The 25478-nt window shown below is 40.1% G+C and overlaps 2 protein-coding genes across 3 annotated transcripts; one reads left to right on the forward strand and one right to left on the reverse strand.

Moving 5' to 3' along the window:
- Positions 1-933: 933 nt before the first annotated feature.
- On the forward strand, positions 934-5104 carry cnrip1b (cannabinoid receptor interacting protein 1b; the record flags this gene model as incomplete). The annotated part of the gene is made up of 3 exons (XM_083774877.1): positions 934-1112; positions 2776-2920; positions 4940-5104. The coding sequence occupies 3 exons, from the start codon at positions 934-936 to the stop codon at positions 5102-5104; spliced, it is 489 nt and encodes a 162-aa protein (XP_083631003.1).
- Positions 5105-7842: 2738 nt separating this feature from the next.
- On the reverse strand, positions 7843-25263 carry wbp1la (WW domain binding protein 1-like a). 2 transcript variants are annotated; one of them, XM_083775884.1, is made up of 4 exons: positions 25105-25263; positions 18283-18385; positions 14201-14362; positions 7843-12811 (listed from the first exon to the last, which is right to left on the reverse strand). In XM_083775884.1, exons 1-4 carry the CDS (start codon positions 25165-25167, stop codon positions 12315-12317), a joined length of 825 nt encoding a protein of 274 aa, XP_083632010.1. In that variant the 5' UTR covers positions 25168-25263; the 3' UTR covers positions 7843-12314. The 2 variants fall into 2 exon arrangements, with proteins under 2 accessions (XP_083632010.1, XP_083632011.1); XM_083775885.1 differs by lacking the exon at positions 25105-25263 and adding an exon at positions 19123-19246.
- Positions 25264-25478: the final 215 nt, after the last annotated feature.

Below are 25478 nucleotides of genomic sequence, written 5' to 3' on the forward strand. Positions count from 1 at the left end.
TGTGATGGCATCGTGACTACGAGCTGTGCGGCCTCTTTCCTTTCTCAGTCAAAGTTTTATCTCCTGCGGTCAGCACCTCCCAGTCCCCACTATAGGCTACTGGTGTGCGCTCCTACCGTTTTGTTAGTTCCAAATAATATGACATATTCCCAATCTTGATGCGAGGTCATTAATAGGTTTACAATCTCGTTCCTAAATCCATATGGCAATCAATTTCCGACTTTGTTGTGGGTATCATTTTGTTTCATTTACAATGGTGATACTTTGATTTTGTTTAAATATAACTTCGGCTATAAATATAACACCATGCGGAACCTATACACCACACAGCGCAAACCCATATTGAGGATACAAGATCGGTATAATGTATAGGCTATATGTCTGGAGGCATACGTTTATTTCTCTCTTCACATTGTAACGTAAATATTTTTTTATATACCGGTAGACTATAATAGGCTACTCCAGTTTTTCGAATGGGCTAACACACGGATCTGGCATTACCTTCTCATCTCCCATTAAGAAAACAAACTAGCATTTAGGAACAGCAGAATGCTTGGCATCTATTCAGCACCCTGGACAGCGACTAAACAACTGCCATGCATGCAGACAGCAGATACATTTATACTGCCAGTCTGACTGTCACCTAGAGGCGAGAGAGAGAGAGAGAGAGAGAGAGAGAGAGAGAGAGGGGGGATTAGTCTTGACCGCCTATACATGGGATTAGAGCACACAGTGTGTGTGAGAACATTGTTATAGGCTGTCCTCTCCGGCTATGTGTCTATATCCTAAATTGTCTGCGCTCTCTCGTCATGACATTTCATATCGGTGGATCTGTGTGACCATCAGGCATCATTGATTCACACCTGCGTCCTGCTCTATTTTGAGGATCTGAGTGGAATCATTACAGAAACATCTCTAGACCAATAAAAAAGAATGGCCGACGGTCTTCAGGTTGTTAAAATTGGGATTTCAATGAAGATGGTGCCCCAAAACAGCGCAGTGTATTTCAAGTCGGATGGAGCGAGATTTGGCCAAACGCGGACAATAAAGCTGTTGACGGGCTCCAAGTACAAAGTCGAAGTGGTCGTGAAACCCGGCGCGGCTGAAGCCACGTATGTAGACTGATTTCCCCTCTCAGATGTCTGTGGATTGTCGCTTTACAAAAAAAAAAAAAAAAAAAAAACACTTCTAAATCAGGGTGATAATTTGAACTCGAAAAATGTCCTTTACAAAGTTTTAATAGACCATATGCTTTGATTGATTGATTGAATGTATTAACAGTTTGCAGAATTACAGTACATTTCAAGCACTCAATACAAAGCAACTCAATACAAAGACTGTTAACTGTGAGTGGACGACCCAATTAAGCATTACACTTGTTTACAAGTACAAATAGACACTTCTATATAGTCAAAGAACAGAACAGGAATTCATCATAAAGGAGGTGGGCGGTGGGGATTCAGATTTTACGGAGGCTGCTGTTATTTATCTTACATAAACGCTAACGCACCCTAATATAGCCTCCAACATATTTTCGCTGCTCTGTCATGATCAGTGGTCGACATCAGTCAGACATGACTGAACGCGACAGAAGGCCTATCCAGATTATAAACACCCCTGCTGGCTGTGTGTCAAATCCACGGTGATTAGAGAGCGGGAGAGAGAGGGGGGGGGGCGAGAGAGGGAGAGAGAGAGGCTGGGGGGGAGAGAGAGGGAGGGAGAGAGAGAGAGAGAGAGAGAGAGAGAGAGAGAGAGAGAGAGAGAGAGATAAACGGGTGTGGCTAAGATGTCCCTCATCCTCATGTCTTGGTTATAATGTATTGTAAACACTTGACTTTGATTGATTGATTGATTGATTGAAATATTTATTAACGGTTTGCAGAATTACAGTACATTTCAAGCATAACTCAATACAAAGACTGTTTGTTGTTTTTCTAATATATTTTGTATCCCACGATTTTGTAACCCATTTTTCACCCCTGTGTCAATCATCTAATGTGATCCTGGGCTCTACACACCCTCCGCCAACCTGGGGAGAGCAACGGACTTAACTCATGCTTCCTTCATGCTTGAGTGTCCAAGTTGCTCCTTTACACCTGACAGGGGGGAGTTTCCCTGGTTGGACGTAGCGCGTGGAAGGAACACGTTATTCCAATACAAAGACTGTTAACTGTGAGTGGACAACCCAATAAAGCATTCCGATTTTACGGGGGCCAGTTTTGAATTGCAGCCATCCATAGGTGCCCTTTGAGAGCGTTTTTGAAGGAGTCAAGGGATTCGCATGTCTTAATGACATAGAATAGATGGAAATATATAACACAACAAATCTATCAGGGTTAAATATCCAACTGCCCCAATACCTCAAGGTCCCCAAGTTTTATTATGGCTTCTGGTGACTTCCTTATCCCTCAATATTCAATAACATTATTTATCAATCATCTGACATTTTTCCAGGTCAATAACAAATATATATCTGTGTGCTTCACACATAAGTGATCTTCATCATACATGTATCAGGTCTAGATTAGATCTATGTTCTGTTCATAACTTAGGTCAGGATGTTAAATGTCATAATCAAATGCAACTCCAGTCCACAGGTTTCTCAGACCGGTCAGCTTTCTTATGGATGACATCCCTTGTTCTGCTATCAGGAGCAGGTGCAAGATAGAGCTAACCACCACTTCTCTTCTCTAAAACACAATTTATTTGATGCGCGCAACAGTTTAGCCTCAATCTAACAGTGCCACGTTTTCCCTCTGTGCTGTCCACATATAGGTCCATGAGTCTGGGAGCGGTGACGTTCCCCCTGGAGCAACTGTCCAAAGACCCCCAGGCCGTTGTGTACACTGGCCTGTATGAGACCGAAGGAGTCGAACGCACCAAAAGTGGAGAAAGACAACCTGTCCAAATCGCCATAGAGGTGATTGAACATGAACTTGGCTCTGCGTGAGAATATACTCTGTTTAATGTTTTCTATTCTACGTGCTTAGTTCCCCACTCTGGTCCTGGGAATGTTTAGATGTTTTTGTTTATTTAGATGTGGATCCCTGCAACGTTTTATCCATGGTGATGTTATCCTTACATCAGACATAGTAAGAGAAATCTATTAAAATCTGGGAACTAAATCGTTACCAAGACATTTCTTCACCAATGTGTTTCTAATTGTGTCTAATAACATGTACTAAAAGTTTGAAATTCAACTCCTGTGGGAAATGGAGTTATTAGCATAATATGTGACCATACCCATAACATCCTATATAAGGCCAAAAAGTCCAAATTTCATCATTCTTTAAGTAGCATGTGACATATGAAACTAGGGGTTTTTCATGATTCTGAATCCATTCCAAGTATTAGTTTTGCACAAAAAACACTCCTTGGGCTAAATTAGGCCATATCCACTTGACCAAATGTGCTGACCTCATCACGTTTGTGATGACGGCTATGGCCGTTTTCCTCCCAAGGAGTGTTTTTTGTGCAAAACGAATGCTTGGAATGGATTCAGAATCATGAAAACCCCCTAGTTTCATATGTCACATGCTACTGAAAGAATGATGAAATTTGGACTTTTTGGCCTTATATAGGATGTTATGGGTATGATCACATATTATGCTAATAACTCAATTTCCAACAGGAGTTGAATTCCAAACTTTTAGTACATATTATTAGACACCTTTAGAAACACATTGGTGAAGAAATCTCTTGGTAACGATTTAGTTCCCAGATTGGTCAAATACCTGATAAAATGCCCTTACTAATAAGCTGAGACACCCCCCAACTCACGTATACGCTCGCTCGCTCGCTCACGTACGCAGTGTTTAAATCTAACAATGTTATGATTGTACTTCACAATGATGTTGTACATATGGGAGTTCGCTATTTTAAAGTCACAGTGGATGTATGACGAGTTGGACTGAGAATCACATTAAAAACACACAGGCAGAGACAGTAGATGAAAGCAAGGACTTATTTAGAAAATGGTCAGGTGAGGAAACTGAATTACGATTCTGTGCAACATGTTTAAAATATTGCCTCATGGATCCTGGGCTGGCTCACCTGGTAAGAATGCATACCAGCAGTGGTGCAAAGTAACTGAATACATTTTCTTGAGTAGCCTACTGTACTTAGTCCTACAATTTTGAGTTATTTGCACTTTGGCACAGTCGCCTCACAGCTAGAAGATCCTGGGTTCGATTCCCGCATGGGGACGCTGTGGGCACTGTGGGCGTTGGGGGAGTGTTCTCTCCTCCGCGTCATCAGTGCCCATACCCGAGGCGGGGTTGGCGAAAGGGCCTTTCTGTGTGGAGTTTGCATGTTCTCCCCGTGTCCTATACCTCCCCCTGGTCAGCCGGGGCTCCTGAATCTAGGGGCACTGTACAACACAATCTATAATGAGGAATTTAGGCCACAACTGCATGTGCGCAATTTCTAACTACACTTGGGTGGCCCCATTTGACAGTTATTCAATAACCATGCACTGATCTACTGTGCTGGGATTGTCTGTTTGCATGAGTGTGTTTGTGAATTTGTGTGTATTTACCAATCTGTCCTCTGCATATTCCCCTTTTAAATCACCTTCAGCCTGGCATGCTCTGTGTTTGAGAGAGAGAGAGAGAGAGAGAGAGAGAGAGGAGGAGGAAGGGGGGGGTGAATGTTGAAGGCAAGTGGACGTTGAATGCCAGGCAATAATTAGTTTGAATCCATACTCTTAAGACAACAAGAAAATAGCATTTGGTAATCACTTTAATTTAGTCAATTAATATGACTTCTTGTATGCGTGTGTGTGCGCATGCATGCGTCTGAGTCTGAGTCTGAGTCCATGAATGTACTGTATCTTAATCCTCTTCATTCTGGAGCATAAGGTTGCAATAATTTTGTGAATGTAGGCCTATGGCTATGTTTATGTCTCTATGCATTAACTGTGTATATATTCTCTCTTTAGTTCACAGAAGTGGGCCTGTTTGAGACAGTGTGGCAGGTGAAATATTACAACTACAACAAGAGGGACCACTGTCAAGGGGGGAACAAGTTCAACAGCATTGAGTATGAATGCAAGCCCAACGACACTCGTACCCTCATGTGGGTCAACAAGGAGCTGTTTTTCTGATGAGCAAGGATGAGATATGCTACTCTATGAAATCAAACTGCATTTATTATAAATACATTACAGTCCTGACGTCACTCGCTCATCCTCTGGGTCACACAAGTATTTCCTCTATGGAAAATAACATTCATCATCTTAGAATCGTCTCATATAAGAATTGTGGTCCAAAAATATACTGTCGCAGCAATAATGTTGGCTCTGTATAATTTACGATAGTCAGTCAAATGTAATTAATTTGGTGGCGGTAACATTAATGATTTCTCGAAGAGTTGATACAAAGGACCATTTAAGTCCATAATTTATTCTGACGCCTCCCCAAAATGGCCTATCTGTCCTGACCCCTTATCCATAATTTATACATTATGGATAATTATCTTCATCTCAACTCTTCACTGTTAATGCTTAAGTTCATACCCATATTAGTCAAACCACTGGGATCATTTGTTTATTTTTGGAACACAGTTCTTATGTTATGTGATATTAAACAAGTCTATGGGAATTCAGAATGGGGCAAAAACATGACCCAGGTAAGACCCAGAGAGAGAGAGAGAGAGGTAGGATGTGTACATTACGTCAAACTTCGGTGCTCTATTGAACCTCAGGTGAAAGTGTATTTGTATTTGTGTGTGTGTGTGTGTGTGTGTGTGTGGTAGTAGAATGTGTTTGTGAATGTTTTGTTGGTGTACAAATGCAATAAAATGGACACATAAGGGTCCATTTGTTCACAGTGTTAATTAACTCAGGATTTTACGATGTGGAAACTAAGATGTTGACTCACAAAAGTAGTGTTTTTTCAAATTATGTCAAATGGTACAGCCCTCAGGATTGTTTTTTAATGCTTTTAGCATTAACTGTACCTTTTTGCAAACTGTTAAAGTATTCAACCAATCAATCAATTAACAGTAAAGCTGAAAAGGAGATGTTCGGAGGGCAATTTGATCCATTGCGTTGTGGAGGTGAGTTACTCCATCATACTATAGTGTTTTTGTAGCTTGTTTTTTTATTTTGTGTGTTGTGGAAAATAACTATTGTGTTGAATGCTGAAACTGGCAGATACTGTAGCATTTTAGAGTGAAGTCTTAAATAATTATAGTCTTGTTGTGGTGTTTATTCATATTCACTTAAATCCAAACCAGAATAGGTGTTTTGTCATTTTGGTGAATTTGACTGTCTGAATATTGCAATTCTACCTTAAACCCATATTTTTGAATATATACATTTTTGAATTTCCAAACCAACCTACATTTCATGTGTCTTGTTATCATAGAGATAAAAATGAAACTTCACCATTGGAAACCTGTGGCTGCAAATTTCCAGCGCCAGGAAAGCAAGCTCTCGTTTTGTCAGATTCCTCACAAATAGAACAATATGATTCAGGTTAAATATCTGCAAAAAAAGAATATCAGATTAGAGATGTCCGATAATATTGAACCCCCCACGATATATCGTCTGATATTAATATGAAATATAGCTGCAAGGAGCAATACGATGGAGCCAAGCAATAAGAAAAATCACACGTTTACCCCCAAATGCCTCTACCTTCTTATAGAAGGCAGAATTCCCACCAGATGGATACGTTACCCAAGACTTCAAATCATATACATTTGTATTTTAGATGTGCTAGGGATGCTAAATATACAGATACGTAGAAAAGAAAATAAGGGGAGTTTGTGCTGTGTGGGCCCCTTTGAATACTAATCTGTTTTCTGTAATGGTTACCACTAATTTGCATATTTAGGAGTAGGCTTAGAAGGTACATTAAAAATGCTGTAATCCCAAATCAAATGATCAAACCATCAGAACATAGATATAGACACTTTATTTGTCAGTTTAGCTTGCCTTATTATTGAAGAAAGTGTTCAAAATTGGGAGCCATGTTGCAACTTAGAAGATCAAAAACTAAAAATATCAGGTTTTTCTGATTCAGCACTCTTGACGGTGGCTCAGTGGTAGAGTGACCGGATGGCAACCGCAAGGTTGCCAGTTCGAACCCGTGCTCCCCCAGAGTTAGTGTCGAAGTGTCCTTGAGCAAGACACTGAACCCCTAATTGCTCCTGATGTGCTGGTTGGTGCTTTGAATGGTTTCTGCCGCCATCGGTATGAATGTGTGTGTGAATAGGTGAATGTAATGCACAATCTATATATGCATCATTTACCATTTTGAATTATGTAAAATGGCTTGGTTCCCCACTTTTACCCCAAAATGCTTCTAACTTCCCTATAGATGGCATTTTTTCTGAAATCACACTGGTCTACCCAGCCTTTCACACTAGTGAGATTTTCGAGGTTATATTTAAGGTTGAAGGGAACGGTGGCAGGTCAAAAGATGAGAATCCATCTCCCCCTGACAGAATGCCTGATTCTACAGATGCATCCACTGATGATCACAAGTGGCATTTAGGTTATCGTTTAAAACCAGCTTTTGACATGTGTCAGTGTTTTTTGTTACAGTCTAAGATGTAACCTTGACATCCTACTAGTGTTTGAGGTACGTTACATAGCAATATATTATACAGAGATTCAAGGGGAACGATGACAGCCTAAATGTGGGCCCTATCAGGTCTTACCTGACTTACCATCTGATGTCACTGGAAAGGCCCAACAGATGTGTTCTTGTACTTAAACAGCAAATATTTACCCATTTCCTAACATAGTATAAAACATTTATTTAAACAACCTTAAAAATCAATTTGAGTGTGGTTTTTGGACAGCCTGAGACAAATTTAACACTCAAATGTACGGAGAGAAAAATGCAAGATCTATAATCTCCAAGAGCCCAATGGCTAAGACTATAAGAGGCCAGTCTTTTTAAACAAATGAGCAGGTTATCCTCCACGTGATTTAATACATATTTTTTTCATCAGATTTTATACAAAATGTGACCACAAAAAACAAAAGAGTTAACACACCCAATGCGCACCAAAACTAAAAATAAGTAATCAAAGGTGATCGAGTTGTCAGCGCTGTACAAGCACACATAAAATGGAAATAAAATGGATGCTATAGATAGATCAAGTGTTTAAAGTCATACTCTGTGGGATTTCTTCTGTTAAATGTTATTCACTGGCATATCTTTGCACAACAACTGCCACTACATTCCTACCAAATATTCAAATAGTGTGCTTACACAGAAAATAAGGCACGTCAAATGCTGGTGGCTAGTAATGGCTAGGCTAGAGGCAGTAGTTGAATTGAATCTTTAGGCAGTATTTAACAGAGACAAGCTTGAGGCGCTGTGTTCGAAGTCTGAAGCTGATCTGGATTGCATTGAGGAATGTCTGAAAGTGGACTTCATCACTGATGCTACAGGAAACAGAGTTATAATATATCAAGTTTGTCACGGAAACCCCAGTAAGAATACTGGAGAACCTTGCAGCCATCAAAGCCAAACATGCAGCCTTGCACACACAAGTCAAAGTGATTGCTGCTGCTTCTTCTAACCCTTGTGTTGTCTTCAGGTAAAGATTACCAGTTAGGTTTAACAGCAGAAAATAAAACATTAGAAAATCACACCCGTGTGAAGTGAGTGTCGCTCTTATCATCACACGTTCATCATACATAATCTCATTCTGGCCAATCACAATTTGCCTCCTCACTTTTGTCTTCAATGTTTGCGTTTACTCAAAGCTGGACATAGGAGGAGAGAGTGGAGAGGAGGAGAGAGTGCCCCTCAAAAAAAGTGAAAGAAAGCCTTTACTCATATTTACCACCAGGTACAAGGATTGTCTTGGGGTCATATTTGACCCGGCAGTTAAAACTCACATGCAGTCAGTTAGACACTTACAACCCACCAAGACTACACAAGGGTAAAGGACGTTTGTTTTGGGACACTAGTTGAAAGCCAACAGCATAGGCACTGTTAAACTGTAAATGTAAAAAATATGCTATAGGCATCTACCAGGCATCTATCTATCTAAACCACATTGATAGATTTATTCCAAGCATAATACAGTGGCAGCAAGAAAGAATATGAGCTCAAAGTGTGCTATACTGCTACTAGCTTATAAGGCACTAAATGGAATGGAACTCATGGATTCGAATTATTAAAACGCACTTGATGTGACCACCATGTCACCACCGAACATGAAATCCTACAGAGTACGACTTTAAACCATGAGACAGGAGAGCACTGGGTGGGGATGTTTTATTCATTCTCACCCACACGATTTCTGACCAAATCTTTGAATAAATATTCTTTCAGAGTGAATGTTTTTAATTCAAATCTTTGCTTCTGGGGGGGGGGGGGGTTACTATGATCTGTTCTACTGCAGATCATAGGAACCCCTAAATGCAGCTGGTCAGCGATGGCCAACCCTCTGTGTATTAAAGTGCTAAACGACGCTCAACCTACTGCCAACGCCGCCTGGAAACTATCTCTATTCAGCCTCTACAGTCCAATAACAAGACAGGGTCATAATGGCAGGAAAAAATTAAATAAAATTAGATAACATTATGTATCTAGCTAGAATTAGAATTAGTAAAAAAATATATATTTCTCTATACCACAACGTTGAATTGGATTCTGTGGAAAGTAAACCCAATCCCGTTTCAGTCTACACAACAGCCTTATAATTTTGAACCAGGTTGACAACAAAGTAAGCACTTCTTTTCTTATGCAGAAAGCAACCTCATTGGGAGATGGAGTTATAGTCCCAGTGGAAAGTTGTTCAGATGTGTCAAGTTGGATAGGGCTGTATCTGAGAGTCATAAACTGTTAATCAACATGTTCGCTATTTGTTATACCGTATCAAGCCTTGCTTAATAGACTGAAACACAATCAACTGTGTTGGGTTTCTTCCAAGTAGGACTTAGTCAACATGTTTTTTTTTTTTGTAGGAATAGGCCCAAGGGACATTTATAAGCCCTGTTCAATATAGTATTTGACCTACATTATCACAAATGAGAGAACTTTATAAACAATTCTCAAGCTCTATGACCACTTGAATACTGCGATTGATTATAGATTAAATCCTCAATGTGGATTTAACTCACAAGTGTACAAATGTAACCAAATTAACTATTTGGCTAAACCTTGATTATACTGCTGTAACCTTTTTTATTTTTTCCTCTTTTTCCATCACTTACCAATTACTATCCACATCATTAATGAACAAAATTAACAACCTGCAAGTTGGACTTAAGACTGCTGGTCAATGCTGCATGTAGAAATGCTGCATGTGTTATTTTGCTCGACTGTTACTGGAGAATATTTCATTCAGTGCACTGCATTTGTTTGGGCGTATACATAATACAGATGGAGTGTATGTATACTTGAGTATGGAGTCGGTTGTTTTTCCAGGAACTCACCAGGCATTCCCTTTTGTGTTAGGGCGTTTAGGAGAAAAACAGCTGCTTGCCAAGAACCTACATTCAACGGCCTCTGATAGAAAAACATATGGTTGTTCTGCTGGGTAGGTTAACGCTTTGATAATAAAATGGTCCCTGTGAAGGAAGCAATCTTTGAAACTAACCTGGAACAAATTGAAATGCCTCAAAGTGTTGTCAAAACTGCTTGGTAAACACAGAAAGGACATGTCAACTGTTCTCACTTTTAGTTTGGGCTTAAAATATAATAAATATTATGTTATCATTTTCCCTTGGATTTTAACCCACCTGCTATTATTTTCTTTTTTTTAGCAAACAAAAAGGAAGCCCCAATCTTGCATAGCTCCATAAAGATATGATAGTTAACATGTGTTCGTTAGATTGATAAATGCCTGTGTACTGAAACGGTTACTTTGCTAGTCTATTGGATATTATACCTCATCAATATTATTTTCAAATAATAAAAGAAAAATAAGCTACAAGTGGCTACTAGTTATGGCACCGTGACATCACAAATGAATGCCAACTGTGACTGGCTTTCCAGGCAAATGGAAGATACAGTACAGGCAGCGATAACTGACTGAGACACCAACAGGTGCATCAAAATGTTTATGATTTACCATCCCTTTTTTTACACATTGGACTATGAACCGTAAATGATGCTCATAAGAGACGAGTAAGGGCTGCTGCCACAATAATCAATGGGACCTCGGATGCAGTGCGCAGGTTGTGCGTAAGCTACGCACGTGAATCTTGCTTTTACCCTTGTGCCCCGTTATTCCGCGTGCCTTTGCGTAAATACAGAACTCCCCGTGGGATGGACGAGTTGTCGGAGTAGCCACCTGCTCTGCGTACGTACGGTTCCGCTCCGCTCCGTTCCGTCCCCAGAGTGAAGAACTCAGTCAAAGCATCAGTTGTTTGATAACTGGTCCTGTTAAGGAGGTACGGTCTTTGTGTACACTACAATTGTGTACACTACATGAGCACTGCTGGTGTTTTTATAAACTGTCCTGCGATTCATTTGAGCTATTTTCTTTTTAATAAAGCTACAATCCGGCAAATTTGAACATTTGAACCAATCTGCCAAAAGCCATGGCACTTGTTTTCACATGTGCCTTGACTCATGCGGAACACATCTGTCACTTTGACCAGTAATCTCCACCTTCAGATTTTCCGCCATTCTGAGCAGTTTGAAAATGCTTAAACCTGATTTTCTGCCTGGATTTTTGAGCAATTTGCGTGAAACGTTCTACACACCTATGGACCATTATCTGAAATCCCAGTTGAAGAGAAGTTTGTACGTGAAAAATTGTAAAATACATACAGTATAGCTGCAAGCAGCGATAACAGGCACTTTGAACAGGCATAACTCTTGGCCAAAAGCCATAGAACTTGTTTACACATGTGCCATGACTCATGCGGAACATATGTCACTTTGTATGTGAAGAAATTTGTAAAACAAAATATAGCTGCAAGCATCGATAAGAGGGGTCAAGGAATGCAGCAATAAGAAAAAGACCATATGCAATACGCACAATAAGTGGGTCTGTTTGGGATACGAACAGCTGCAATATCGCTGGGTGACCTAAAGTGGCACTGTTGAGCAGCCTAAAAGGGCCATTCACACTGAGCACTATAACTGCAGCCAGCGGTGTTGAGCAGCCTGCACCGCTCAGTTCACAAAGGTGTGATTTTTCTTATTGCTTGGCCCCGTTATATCACTGCTTGTACCTATATTTGTACAACAAATCTGTCCATGAACACCTGCCATACATACATACATAGGGGCGTGCGTTAACCAAACATGTATGTATGATAAACCCAAACCCCTGAGCAACAAAATTCCATTAATGCATTTGTCCACGCAGTAATGAGGGAGTATAGTGGATTACCTCTGAGACTGTATCTGTCTATCTTCAACCGTGTCTGTGTCATTGTGGATGTGTGTTTCTGTGTGTGTAATGTGTGTGTGAGCTGTGGCCTGGGCTCCACAGCTTTCGCACTGCACCTCCTCTTCCTCCTCCTCCTCCTCCTCCTCCTCCTCCTCTCTTCCCAGAAAACCTTGTTGTTCCCACAATTCCTGGCCATCGCACACCTCTATTCCGGAGTCGCCAGTGAAGCGCCGGTACCGGCCCGGCGTGGAGTCTTTGTCATCCAGGCAACCGTCATGAGGCAAGGCCTGTGAGGGCTCTGGAGCTGTGCCGAGTGGAGTGGCTGTGTCAAGGGACGAAGCGCCGTCCGGCTGTAGGGGCAGAGTTAGAGGAGCGTTCTCTGGTGTGTCAGTGGGTGGAGTGACAGATTGGAGAGGGCTGTAGGGAGGTGGGGGTGTGGCTGGGCGGGCAACTACCTCCTCATAGGCTGGAAGCAGGTAGTCGGGAAGGAATCCTGATGAATGAGTGAGGGGATGAAATGGATTGTTATTGTTATAGCACATCCCAGGATCTTCAGTTCACCGAAAACAGATTTTATATCGGCAGTCTATATCTATAGTTATAGTGGAATATCAACTGGAAGATACCAGTGGATACTGGCTAGCTGACTGTTTGTTTCTAACACCATTGCAACAAAATGACAACTGCAGTGAAATATAGTTGACAAGTGGCTCACATTTGACAAGAACCTTGGAATGTGGGATATCAAAGCCAAACAAAACCTGATCTATCATTTGAATGGAGTGGTTGACCTGAATACAGAGACGCAAACCGTTTCAAATATAGCATGGTTGTTTTTTTATGTATTTGTGCAAGTATGTATGCTCCACTAGGGTGACTGTATGTTTTCTTAAGACATTTTTAGGCCATCTTGTATTGGGAATACCAGAAGGTAACGTGAGACTAAATTCGCCAGTAAAACAAGCATGAATGAAAATTTACAATATTCAATCGTGTGACCTGGTGGATTTCAGGTTATGGCCTAATGTCACCCCCCCCCACACCCCATTTCCTGTCAGCCTACTGTATATGCCTCTATAAAAATAAAATATAAAATAAAGGCAAAAGCCACAAACAAACATTAAAAAAAATGTTTTTTGATACCTGCAGGCACGACACATGGGGCTAATTATGCTTAAATATTATGCGAGATGAGATGCTGTCAGGTCTTTGACTAAATGCCAGTATGCCTTAAGCACTTAATGTTACTCCATCATATGCTATGTGTGTCTGATATTTACTGTAAAAGATGTTCATGGTGGTTCAACCAGTTATAAGACATGAGGTGAACACATCATGATTACGTTCTCATCGCCCCTATAGAAAGTAATCTTCAGTCTCTCTCTCTCACCATACTGTAAAGCCCAATTAATGCTTTGAGCAACAAGTGTCAACTGACACGTTACACTACGTGTCTGACAACATTCTCTTTTTTGAGCATTCATATTTTCTGTGACTCTCCAACACGACACAAAACTTATACAAGGTAGTGGATCTAAATCTATATCTATGGCCACCTGCAGCTTATAGTCCAGCGTGGCATGTATATGTACTGTACACATTTGTTTTTTTCCCCTAAATTTAGCTGGTGTGGCTTATATTCAGGTGCGCTTTATATTCCGGAAATTACGGTAGTCTTGTGCATCTTCCCAACCAATCAGAGTGTGCACCATTTAACGAAGGCGTACGCAAACTGTCGGCAGAGATCCTCTGCAACACATTTGATACTTTTGATGGCACATTGTTGTGCGATATGTTGTATGGTCCAACCAGAAATTGCCTTTAACGCGGGAGAAATGCCTGATGAAATCATCATTTTAAAAGTGTTGGAAGGCTCACTCACGGAGATAGAGGGGCAGCTGGTTGTTGTTGTGGGCTTCTCTGTAGGCTATGAGGTTGATCTCGTTCTGTCGTCGCTGCTGCTGGAAGCGCTGCTTGGAACGTCGGTGCTGACATACACAGCAACAGGTCAGAATGATGATCAGAGTCCAAACCAACCAGAACCCTATGGGGATCAAGACAAGACGACAGTTACTAGTCTCTTAAAAAAGAAGACTCACTGTGATAACCGTTTCTTTTTATTATCATCATTATATTTGGGTATTAGTTTATGCACTTCATTGTGCGCACAGCTTAGTTAGTATTTAGCTGACACTTCTACTTGCCAATGACAGGAGCTTGTGTGTGTGTATTACTCCCTGAGGTACAGTAGGCTCCTGGAGAAACATGTAACGTCAGTCAGGCCCATGATCTAAGATTTATCGATCATTAATTATTATTATTATTTGTTTTTAAGATATTACTTTGTTTTTGTTAAACCAGAATATGGGTTATGGATGCAACAAAATTATTTTAATCCATGGTCTCAAGCAGCCATGGTTCTAACCCATAAGGCCTTTCGCTATAATACTGTGCCCACTGTATTAATTCATGTTTTGCCATTATGCTTAAATCCTTCTGGCATAATAATCTGATTGGAACAACATTAGGTCATAAGGAGCACCCTTTTGTGTAAAGCATTTGGTAAGACTATAATAATACAGTACATACAATTTATATAGCGCTTTTCAAGATTCTCAGTCGCTTTACAGAGCAAATGGAATAAAAACTTTATTAGAAAAAAAATGTCTACTTCTAACATTAGTTTTATGTACTCACAAGTCGGAAATACTCAATGATTTATAATAATCATCATCACATTAAGCATGTTATAAAGACTTAAGTTACTGTATAAGGTCTAGTATCATAAAACGTAATTGCTGGACACTCAGACTTTTTATTTTAGCCAAGATAATAGTGCATTATAATTCTCATAGATTTAATACATTATGACTTTTATAATGCATTACTAAATTATAATGCAATGAGAAATGTAATACACCATGATCTCTGCTACCACTTGACCTTATACAATGCTTTGTTTTTATTTCAGTTCAATAAAGCAAAATCTTTCTTCTTGTTTTTGATAGGGCATAGTATGGAAAATACAAATACTGTTAAATATCGTACACTGCAGTATTTCTGTTTGTAGCCTTTTCTTGCAGTGATATGCAGTAGGCTATGTGTAGTTCTACTGTACTGTACTACACTACATATAAGAGATATACAATATGTCACAGCCACAAGCTATAAAACCCACAAAATCCCAATCTCATGGCCTCTAGTAATATACAGTGGCCACTAATTGAGGATCTTGTGAGGACAACATATACAGTATCTTGTGGCCATGACATATAGTAACTAACTTAACCGCATGGAAAAGCTATAGATATAAGATGGATCCCAAGCTACTACAACTTTATGTTGTCCCCATAAAATGAGGATTAGAGACACGGGATTCCCGCGGGATGGGATTAATATTTGTATTAATCCCGTGATCGGGACGGGACGGGAATGAAAGTCAACAGGATTTGGTAGTCAAAGTTAAATCCACCACTGCCCACTGTATTTATTTTTATTTTATTGGTAGGACATCTGTCTTGATGGGACAGGATGGGATTTTCTTTTAAACTCTGGCCCAGGATTGGGACAGGACAGGATTATTTCTGTGGGTGTGGGAGAGTACAGGAGTGAAAATCCACTCCCGTGTCAGTCTCCAATGAGGATCTCATAGACACGTGTTATATTTGTGGATTCAAGAACCTATTTTGTGGCCAGTATAGAGCATAGCAGTGGGCGTGGTTTTCTGAACCCACTGAAAACTCCCCATAGAGATTTATAAAAATATTAATCAATTATTCTAAGTCTAGAATCAAGCCATCCAGGATCCTGGTGATTCATGACCATAAAACCTTTGAAAGAAATATATAATAATTGAATATTTAATTATATGATATACTACATTTAATAAATTCCATTTGTTTATCGTTTTATTTATTTTTTCCCAAAGAATCAAAGGTTTTAAGGTCATGACTCACCAGGATCCTTGGATGGCTTGATTCTAACCACGCCCACTGCTATACTGCTATAATGTAACATTTAGTGCTCACTTGTGGCCACATAACTAACATGAACCACAGCATGTCACTGTGGCAGGGGTGTGTGGTTTGGACTCCGCTGCAGGGTGGATAGATGGGAGTGGTGTTACCGCGCGCTTCTGTTTTACACGTTAAAATCCTGCGTGTGAATTTAACACTTGCCATTTGTACACTCTCAGTTACATCAACACAGAGGATTTGACAGTGTAAGTAGCATGCTGAACCTGCCTGATGGTTACGAAATAACAAATTGCTCTCGCGTGGCAAGCAGCAAGACCCAGCATGGCTGCCGCTGGGCTAGTGATGGGCGCAACGGCACCATTCTGAATTCATAAGTCTAAGTTAGTAGAGTGTGGCCAATAAAGCATTATTCCTTATACTCAAAGTAAAATCCTCAGTGTTCAGAGCCAGTATACAAATATATTGTACAGTACATTTGTAGTACACCATCAAAATTTACAAATGGATAGATTTACACTGATGAATTTACTGGTAGTAGTGCTTCTGTTAAGAGTCACCTGTCTTCTTCTGTACTTGTGTATGAATTCTACTTTGTAGAAAACTTTTGCCACTAAACATGCAATCATCATATAAAAGCCATAATACACTGCAAGATGTTGTTTACAGTGTTTAGCAACGCTGACAGAATTCAGCTGTACCCTGTACCCACTGAATCACTGTCACCCCATAATAATAGTAAGTGACATCCTCACAGACATGATTATTGCCATGATATGAGTTGACACGTACACCTAATGCCAACTAATTAACACGTTCCAATTACAAATACACACACACACACACACACACACGCACAATTATTGGACTTCTGCCACCTTCTACTGGTCAGCATGGATGCTCCATTCAGCATTCAAAAAGCTAGACAGTGAGTCATGAAATGCTTCCTCGACCTTAAAAAGACCAGGGAGCCGCTTGAGGGGTCTGTGAAGTGCTTATTAAAATGGAACGGGGACGCCCAAGCCGTAACATGAGAGACGACCGTGCTGCCAACTACCAGCAGTGTAACCGGTAAACAAGTCCAGTCAGCCTGTGACATTCAACACACATGGATGGCCTTTCTGCAGCTTTACTAAACTTTTAGTCAACAAGTTATTTTTAGACCAGGTTTGAATATTATGGACATGGTCATGGTGTAATATATAGGGTTGGTTAGTAGTAGTAGTAGTAGTAGGGTTAGTAGTACAAGTACATTTAAAGGTCACTGGCTATCAAAATAGTGCACAGTAAAATAAAGCTCAAGTAGTAGCCTAGATCTACTCTAATATCAATGCAGAAAACATAGTTTTGTCCACCGGCAACAGTGGCTTATGGATTCCACTTCCACTACTTTACAAGCCAAATAGGGCCTTTGAATGATGGCTGCTTACCTGTCAAAGTGGCCAATGAAAAAAAGACAGATCAGAAGTGGAGGTGTAGGAAGGAATGAGACTTTAGATATGCAAAGCCTAATCATAGACTATATGCAATGCTGAAACATTACATTTTATTTACAAAAATTGTAAAAATGCATTCCTGATATAAGTGAAGGTGAAAGTGGATAAAATAAAAAAGATCATCAAGAGACTAACCATTGTGATAAATAACCATGACTAATCTGTAGCATATCAAAATGCCATATCTGTAGTCAATCTAGAAATAATCCTGATTATTTTCACAGATTATGATGACGCAATAATAATGTGACCACCAATGGCTCTGTTGCTTTTGTTTTGTGTATTTCTAATGTTTGAAGGCAGCATAATCCGTATAACATCCAAATCGTTCAGAAGCGGTATCGGCAGATATGCCCATGGGAAAAAAGATTGGATATCGGTCATAATTGTGCACCCCTATCCATGACAGCACCAAGCAAAACAATGGGGCTAATAATGTATGAGTTTAACAGCTGTCGTAATGGTGGGAGGTAAGGAAAGTGCAGGCAACTTACACCATAGTTCGTAGTAGTAGCTGCAGCACTGCGTCTCTCCGCAGCAGTGGCCCGACTCACACACATAGCTCTGGTTATTAGCTCCCTGGCACAACAGCTTACTCTGGAAAATCATAGCATAGTCAAAATAGTCAAATAAGTTGCATATTAGGTTGAATGAAATAAAGTAGACCCTATAGAGGGAAATCCTGACAAAAATCCACACCCCCTTTTGTCATAAAGAGATTTTCCAATTCAAATACCGTTAACTTAAATACAATAACATTTTAAATAGGGGTTAGTATTAATTTATTTGGGAGAATTTATTCATGACCCAGAGGGTGTTGACATGAGACTTTGATATTCTATATCATCTCAATTTATTTTTTAATCATCTGTCATAGTGTACTCACTGACCTTTTACATTTGTATGCAAAACACCAAGTCAAATCACATCATGCATGTACAAACTTACTTGGACAATAAATCAGACTTTGATTCCACATTACACTGTCACGTGAAATCCAACAGTATTGCATAGGAAAAAGTGCTCGCAAGAGTATAGCATTTACAGGTCAGAAACATCATGTAACAAAAGTCATGTTGCACAATATCCTTTTCACCTTATTATACTACAGACGTATACACCGTATTTTCTTTCATATTTTATTAAGCAGTTAGCTAGTTGCAAATATAATTACACAGTAAAGGCTGCAGCATGGGCATTTTTGGGACGTGGTAAGAATAATTCTTACAATGTTGCACATACTGTACTATATGCACCCCTAATCACCCATGCATTAACGAACACCTATCAATGAGTTCTGGTGAGACCAGATGCCACAAGTTGTTTCAGGTTACCTGTCTGACGCCCATTAAGAAAGACATGACCTCATCATCGGTAAGACAATACAACCCCAAATAATAAACCAAAGAAGAAGAGGAGGGTGAAAAAGGTTTAGGTGCTGTTGAACGGCTTGCTGAGAAATATTCCAGCAACAGAGTGAGCTCAGCAGACCCATGCACTGCCTGGGTTCAACTCAGCAGACCTCTTGCTGGAATTGGACCTCCAACAAGTTGCCAAGGAATGCAAGTAAACAACCCCCAGCATACATGCACACATACACCCAAACCCCCCCACGCCTTTCCTTCGATGTTCTTTTGCACACACACAGACACACACTTTGTTTGACTAGGGATGGGCGATATGACATTTCTGGCTGATATAATTAATTGCCGTTATGTGGCCGATAACCGATAGTGCTGCCAACGAATATTCTATATCCGAATATATTTTCGAATATATAAAATTAAGGTTCGAATTAAAGATAATAATAAAAAATATTTATTATTATTCGTTTTCGCGAGACGGTGCCATGGGTAAGCGACGCGTTGTGACTTGTGAGCTTGTAGATTAGTTATATTTGCCACGCGACACGCAGACACCGGCATACATTAAAGAATAAATCAGCTCTGCCTCGTACTCTTCCTAGCAGCGCAGCCTGCGTAGTGAGCACAGGGCGGGCGGGGCCGCGGGAGCCTTTTACGTTCTTTGCGCAGTGAGTGTACGCTGCTCAGAAGGGTGAAATCTTCCGTCAACAGCGTATCTAGTGATCAGAATCTGGGTCGGTGTTGTTTCGGACAGACGGGAGAATCAGGAGAATCATGAAGCGACTTTATCCTTCAGGAAATAATAAGAAGATAAATAAAATGCGTAAGGATGAAATGTGGTGCCGGGTCCGGCAGCAGCAGCAATGCAGTGTTCTGTTCTGTGAATTAATACTGCCTCCTTGCCTCGTTTTGATAAGGCTGTGTGGTAGGATTGCTCATTTAAGAAAAGAAAGAAATTACTGGAGAAGGGAGAATGCATGCGTTGTGTTCCAACTCGGTTTTCAGCAGCACTAATGCGCGGAGAGAGAGTTGCGCCAGCAATGCAATCTTAAATGTTATGTCTCAGGTTGTATTGGTGTAAATATAATTATTAATGAATCCGAATGGCTCCGAATCCGAAATCCGAATGGGTCGAATTGCTCGAATCCACGTGGGTTTTTAAAACGAATATCCGAATGTAATTTTTTGACAATTCCGGCAGCACTAATAACCGATATGTCGATATGATCTCATTCTGTATTAAACTATTTTTTCCCCCTATTCTGAAAAAAAAAGCATACACTGAATTTGATAAAGCTATGACTCTTTAAATTAAACAAGGGATGCACCATTATTGAAATGTTGCCCATATCCCAAGATTCCCCAACATAAAAACCTTGAATTTTTTATTTTTTATTTTAAAAACACATTGTGTGCCCTTTCATTCTTTCAAAATAGCGATGTGGGGTGCCCATCCGATTTTGCGAAAAAAGGTTTTGAAATTAAATAAATAAATACATACTGTATATATATTTTTTATAATTATTTTCCTAAGACGTGTACAGACGTCTTGGGCACACCTTGGGATAATTCCTAGGACGCCTGGAGAAGTCTTGGGCACAAATTGGGTTAAAATGTTCCAACTTGTTGACTCTTTTGAAAACTTCCCCAGAAAACGCTGCTTCCACAGCCTTCATCACAAAAGGCTTTTACAGGCTTTAAAAATTAACATAAATTATAAAATAAAATATCGGTTAAAACCGATGTTGGTTCGATACCGATATTGCATTTTAAGGTGAACATACAGCTCCTTCTATAAAATATTCTGCTAAAGTTCATTTTCTTCCATAATATAATTCAAAAAGTGAAACTTTTATAGTCTCAATTCATTGCGCATAAAGTCAAATATTTAAAACTTTACAGAGTAAAAGTGGCCATATCTGTGCGGCACCCCGAGCTGTTATTTAGAAAGAAATCCCGGCGCCGATTGTGTCAATATACTTTTCAGATGGTCGACATTTCTGGATTAAAAAAAAAAACATTTGTGTGGTCTCGTAAAAATATTTTAATATTTTGAGATAGATTGTTATTTTCATGAGCTCAGCTGTATGCCATAATTATCAAAATTAAAACAAAAATGTTTTAAATATTTTATGCGCAATTAATTAGTTTCACTTTTTGAATTAGGGAAGAAAATGAAATATTATAGAATATTCATATATAAGACAATATGATGACCGATGAATTGCCCATTGACACCATTACAGGCTTCAAACACCCTCTCCTCCCCACACACATGTGCAGACATATACAAATGCACACACATACAGGACTCAAATTAGGAAAAAAGTAAAAACCTGAAAAACCAAGTGGAGAAACAAATGCATTCTGATCTGTACAGGTATATAAACTGTATAACACAATGAAGCCATTTACATCCTGTGCGGCGGCATGTATAGAATGTTGAATAGGTCATGTTGACCTCAATTTTGCATCAAGATGGCAAGAGGAACATACAGTATACTGTAAATGGGTTCATTATTAGAGCACTGATCAGATGGAAGGCGCTTCAGTCACAAGGCTGCTCAATTGGCAAGTGTAAACAGAATTAGAAATGGACCTTCCTATGCACAGCAGCCATATTGGAAAGAAATTGGGCATCTTCCTTACTGCCTTCATGTGTTACCAATGATCAGGTGACTATAGTCTCATGTCTAGTCTTTTTACCTGAAAAGAGCGGCCATTTTAAACTTCTCTGCCTACCTACTCATTCCTGGCTTCTCTCCTGCTGTGCGGACGTGCGTCGCTGCTGCTGTCTCCCTGCCTCACTTGCTGCTAACTTGCTGCTCATGAGGTTTTTGGAAATCCCACCGCCTCCCCATCATCCAGTGACATGTAGGCTCCGTTTCTAGATCCCCCTGAATCTTATTAATTCCCTGTAATTCAATTTGGCTTTAAACTTAATGAATAGGGACAGGGCCCTGATGCCAATCTATGCTTCATACATCTATGCTCAATTAGGCTCAATAAATATACATTCTTAATTCATTCTAAGAGTTGTCTGACTGAAATGATACTAAATGAAGGCTCTGTTCCATTCTGGTCAAGTCAAACACAGTAAGGGTGCTGATATTGTGAATTTTGGCTCACTGGAAACACTCCGCTACACCAGCGGTCTCAAGGTGTAGTCCGGGCAGGTCCAAAGAACAAGATTCCTTTACAGGATCTCCTCACTGGTCAGCAAAAACACCTTGAAGACCTTAACAGGAGCCCTCGTACAAGGTTTCTTTGACTATGCATCCACCTCTTGGTACCACAGCACCTCAAAGGCCCTTAAAACAAGGCTCCAGACCTCCCAAAACAAACTGGTCAGGCTCCTACTTGGCCTCACCCCCCGAACCCACCTCACCCCTGCCCACTTTGACAGGCTGGGATGGCTTAGGGTCGTCGACAGAGTACAGCATCTTGCAATGGGTCTGGTCCACAAGATTCGATACACCACCAAGATACCCATGTACCTGTCTAAATACTTCCTTAATGTAAACGAAGTCCACACCCACAACACCAGAGGGAGTGCAACAAACCATGTACAACCCAGATTCGGCACAAACAAGGGACTAAATTATTTTCGCTCCTATGCCACCAAAATGTGGAACGCCCTACCAACAGTCATTAAGACATGTGAATCCCTTGACTCAAAGGGCACCTACGGATGGCTGCAATTCGAAACTGGCCTCTGTAAAATCTGAATCCCCCCCACCCCCCCACCCCATTTCCCTCACTGTATATTGTATATTGTATATTTTCCCAGTGCTTGTATATTTTCCCTTTTTTGCTTCCCATATGATGAATTCCTGTTCTGTTATTTAGCTACATAGAAATGTCTATTTGTATGTCTCTAAATGGTTGTATGTCTTTAAATGTTTTGATGAATTGAACAATGTGGACCCTATTGTAAACAAGTGTAATGCTTAATTGGGTCGTCCACTCACAGTTGACAGTCTTTGTATTGAGTTTGTGCTTAAAATGTACTGTAAATTCTACAAACTGTTAATAAATATTTCAATCAATCAAAAAAAAAACCTACCAACCCCCATGGTTCTTTGGGGGGGGGGGGGGGGGGTTCCAAATGGCTCCTTACTGGCGTGTACACTGACAGTCTACAAATGGAATGTAGAGTGTACAATGGACCCTTACAGGTCTATTTATTTTATACTGTCTCAGAGTTATGGGGGTTCTTGAAATTAAAAACTTTGACAACCACTGTAGTGTATCAGATTGATAGACTAAATGGAGCAGAAATAATAAGTATTGGTAAGACCTGTGAAGGAAGTAAAGTCCAATTTATTTCCAATATGACTGCAGTGCTGTGCATAGTGGTGGCCTGCGCAGAATGTGCACAATGACATTGAAGCTCATGCATTAGTGTGATATGTAAGGAAAACAGGAGCAACTCTTTCTCAGGTGACTGAGAATGTTAACACAAGGTGCAATCACTGTGTCAGCGAGAACAGTCCGTTGACAACTAGACCTACATGGAGTGTTATTATAGTAGGGTTGCAGTGTATACAAACCCCTCATTACAAAGACTATTGCACTTTTGAGAGTTCATTGGTGCAAAAAAAAATACATAGGCAATGGTACACTATAGAGACCATCTCTGTAGACTACAGAGATGTGTAAAAAAAAAAGGTTTCAGACTGTGGTGGAAAATGTGGAGTGATTCTTATCTACAGTTCTGAGGTCATTACACAGCAAGGAGGGAGAAGAGTTTTGAACACTTGGTATTTGCGTAGGTGACATAGGAAAGAGAAGAACTTCTCTTCCCTATGTCAAGGAGTGATCACTGTGTCAGCGAGAGGAAAGAGAATAACTTTTTTCCCCTGTGTCACCCACACGAAATAGGACAATTATTGTCCCGTGTTTGCAAAGTGTATAGGAAGGGATGGATCATGTACTGAAGATAAGGGTTGCCATGCCCTTCATTGCCTTGTTGTAGGTCATCACCAGTGCTTGGATGCAGGCAGGGAGTAGTGTAATAATACTGTATGTATACAGGCAGTCAGATACACACAAACCTCCAACACTCCAAATGCCAAGTATTCAGTGACAGTCATTTACTGACATAGACATTAGTTAAATTAACAAATAGCAGAGTCAGCCATGCACTCATAGGAACTTTGACTGATATTCGTAAACATGTTGCACTAACATGATTACGTTGCAGGTCGTAATTCATAACATCGAAGCTTGCAGGAGTCAGGACAAGACTATCTAGGGCAAGTAGGACAACATTCCAATGTGCGCTTTGACAGCTGTCGTCTTCCTTGGTTTTGTCAAAGGGAAATGGCACTGCAGCTTAAACAAGTTTTAGTAGCGTTGTTAAGAGATAAACCAAGGCCTGGCCGTTAATGCTTTCTAACTTGGCCATTTCGTCGATATTAAGGCGTTATTTTAGAATGTATTTTTTTTACTTTAATCTCCAGCCGTTAAAATGACAAAGGTGTATGGTATAGGTTGATTTGGAAAACGTTAATTTGACACCAGAATGCCGATAGACAACTCCTGCTACTGTACTTTAGCCAAACGTTAATGTAAACTAAATAGATCTCAAGAGGATGGGTCTACTCTACACAACCCATAGCCCAACGGGACGGTAGCTCTGTGATGGGTAATTGGCTGACAGTCGACTATGCGTTTGTGATATATTTTATATTATATATGATATAACAATAAAAGAGGTACATATAACTACAAGAATAAGATTAATCGTTAAACGATAAAAAACACATCAAGACCATTTGAGTTAACTTAGTTTTCTGTGACTTTTGATACTTGAACAAGAATTTCACTCGTCTTCAATTCAATGCCACCATCCTTATTGGCAATAGGATTGTGTGTTGTGTACTCTGTCTATTCATGAAGTTAGCTTACAGGCTAACACAGTTAGCGAGCAAAACCATGTTAACGTACCTCTGCGTCTGTCGCCGCAACCGTTGGATTCTCGCGTCCAGCGTTATACTTGATCAAACCCATGGCTATGCATGAAAAACTAGCAAATCATCTTCAGAACACGAAGCGTTTATTGACAGAACCATTCTTTCCTCAAAGCTTCCTCCTCTGGACTAGTACCAAAACAACAAGCCAAGTTAAAAAACTTTAAATTACACGTTGAGCCCGCCCCTCACGAGCATCGCTATTGGTCTATTCATGGGTATGCTCATTTTGTGACGGCCATAGGTGGTTTGAGCTGTCAACACTGGATGTCAATATCAGGTTGCCAATGTAATAATTAACAAGTGATATAAAAGTTCATTAAACAAATACATTTGAGTATCTGTACTTTA

Source organism: Protomyctophum parallelum (assembly GCF_964188405.1).
Source record: "Protomyctophum parallelum genome assembly, chromosome: 10".
NCBI classification, from domain to species: Eukaryota; Metazoa; Chordata; class Actinopteri; order Myctophiformes; family Myctophidae; genus Protomyctophum; species Protomyctophum parallelum.

What these genes read in the sequence shown, in the direction of transcription:
- wbp1la (XM_083775884.1), bottom strand. Translation starts at nt 25,167, where the DNA reads ATGGGTTTGATCAAGTATAACGCTGGACGCGAGAATCCAACGGTTGCG. An exon ending in TTGCGGCGACAGACGCAGAG is followed by an intron (nt 18,386 to 25,104) that starts GTACGTTAACAT and finishes ATGATTTTCCAG; the next exon opens with AGTAAGCTGTTGTGCCAGGG. An exon ending in CCAGCTGCCCCTCTATCTCC is followed by an intron (nt 12,812 to 14,200) that starts GTGAGTGAGCCT and finishes CTCATTCATCAG; the next exon opens with GATTCCTTCCCGACTACCTG.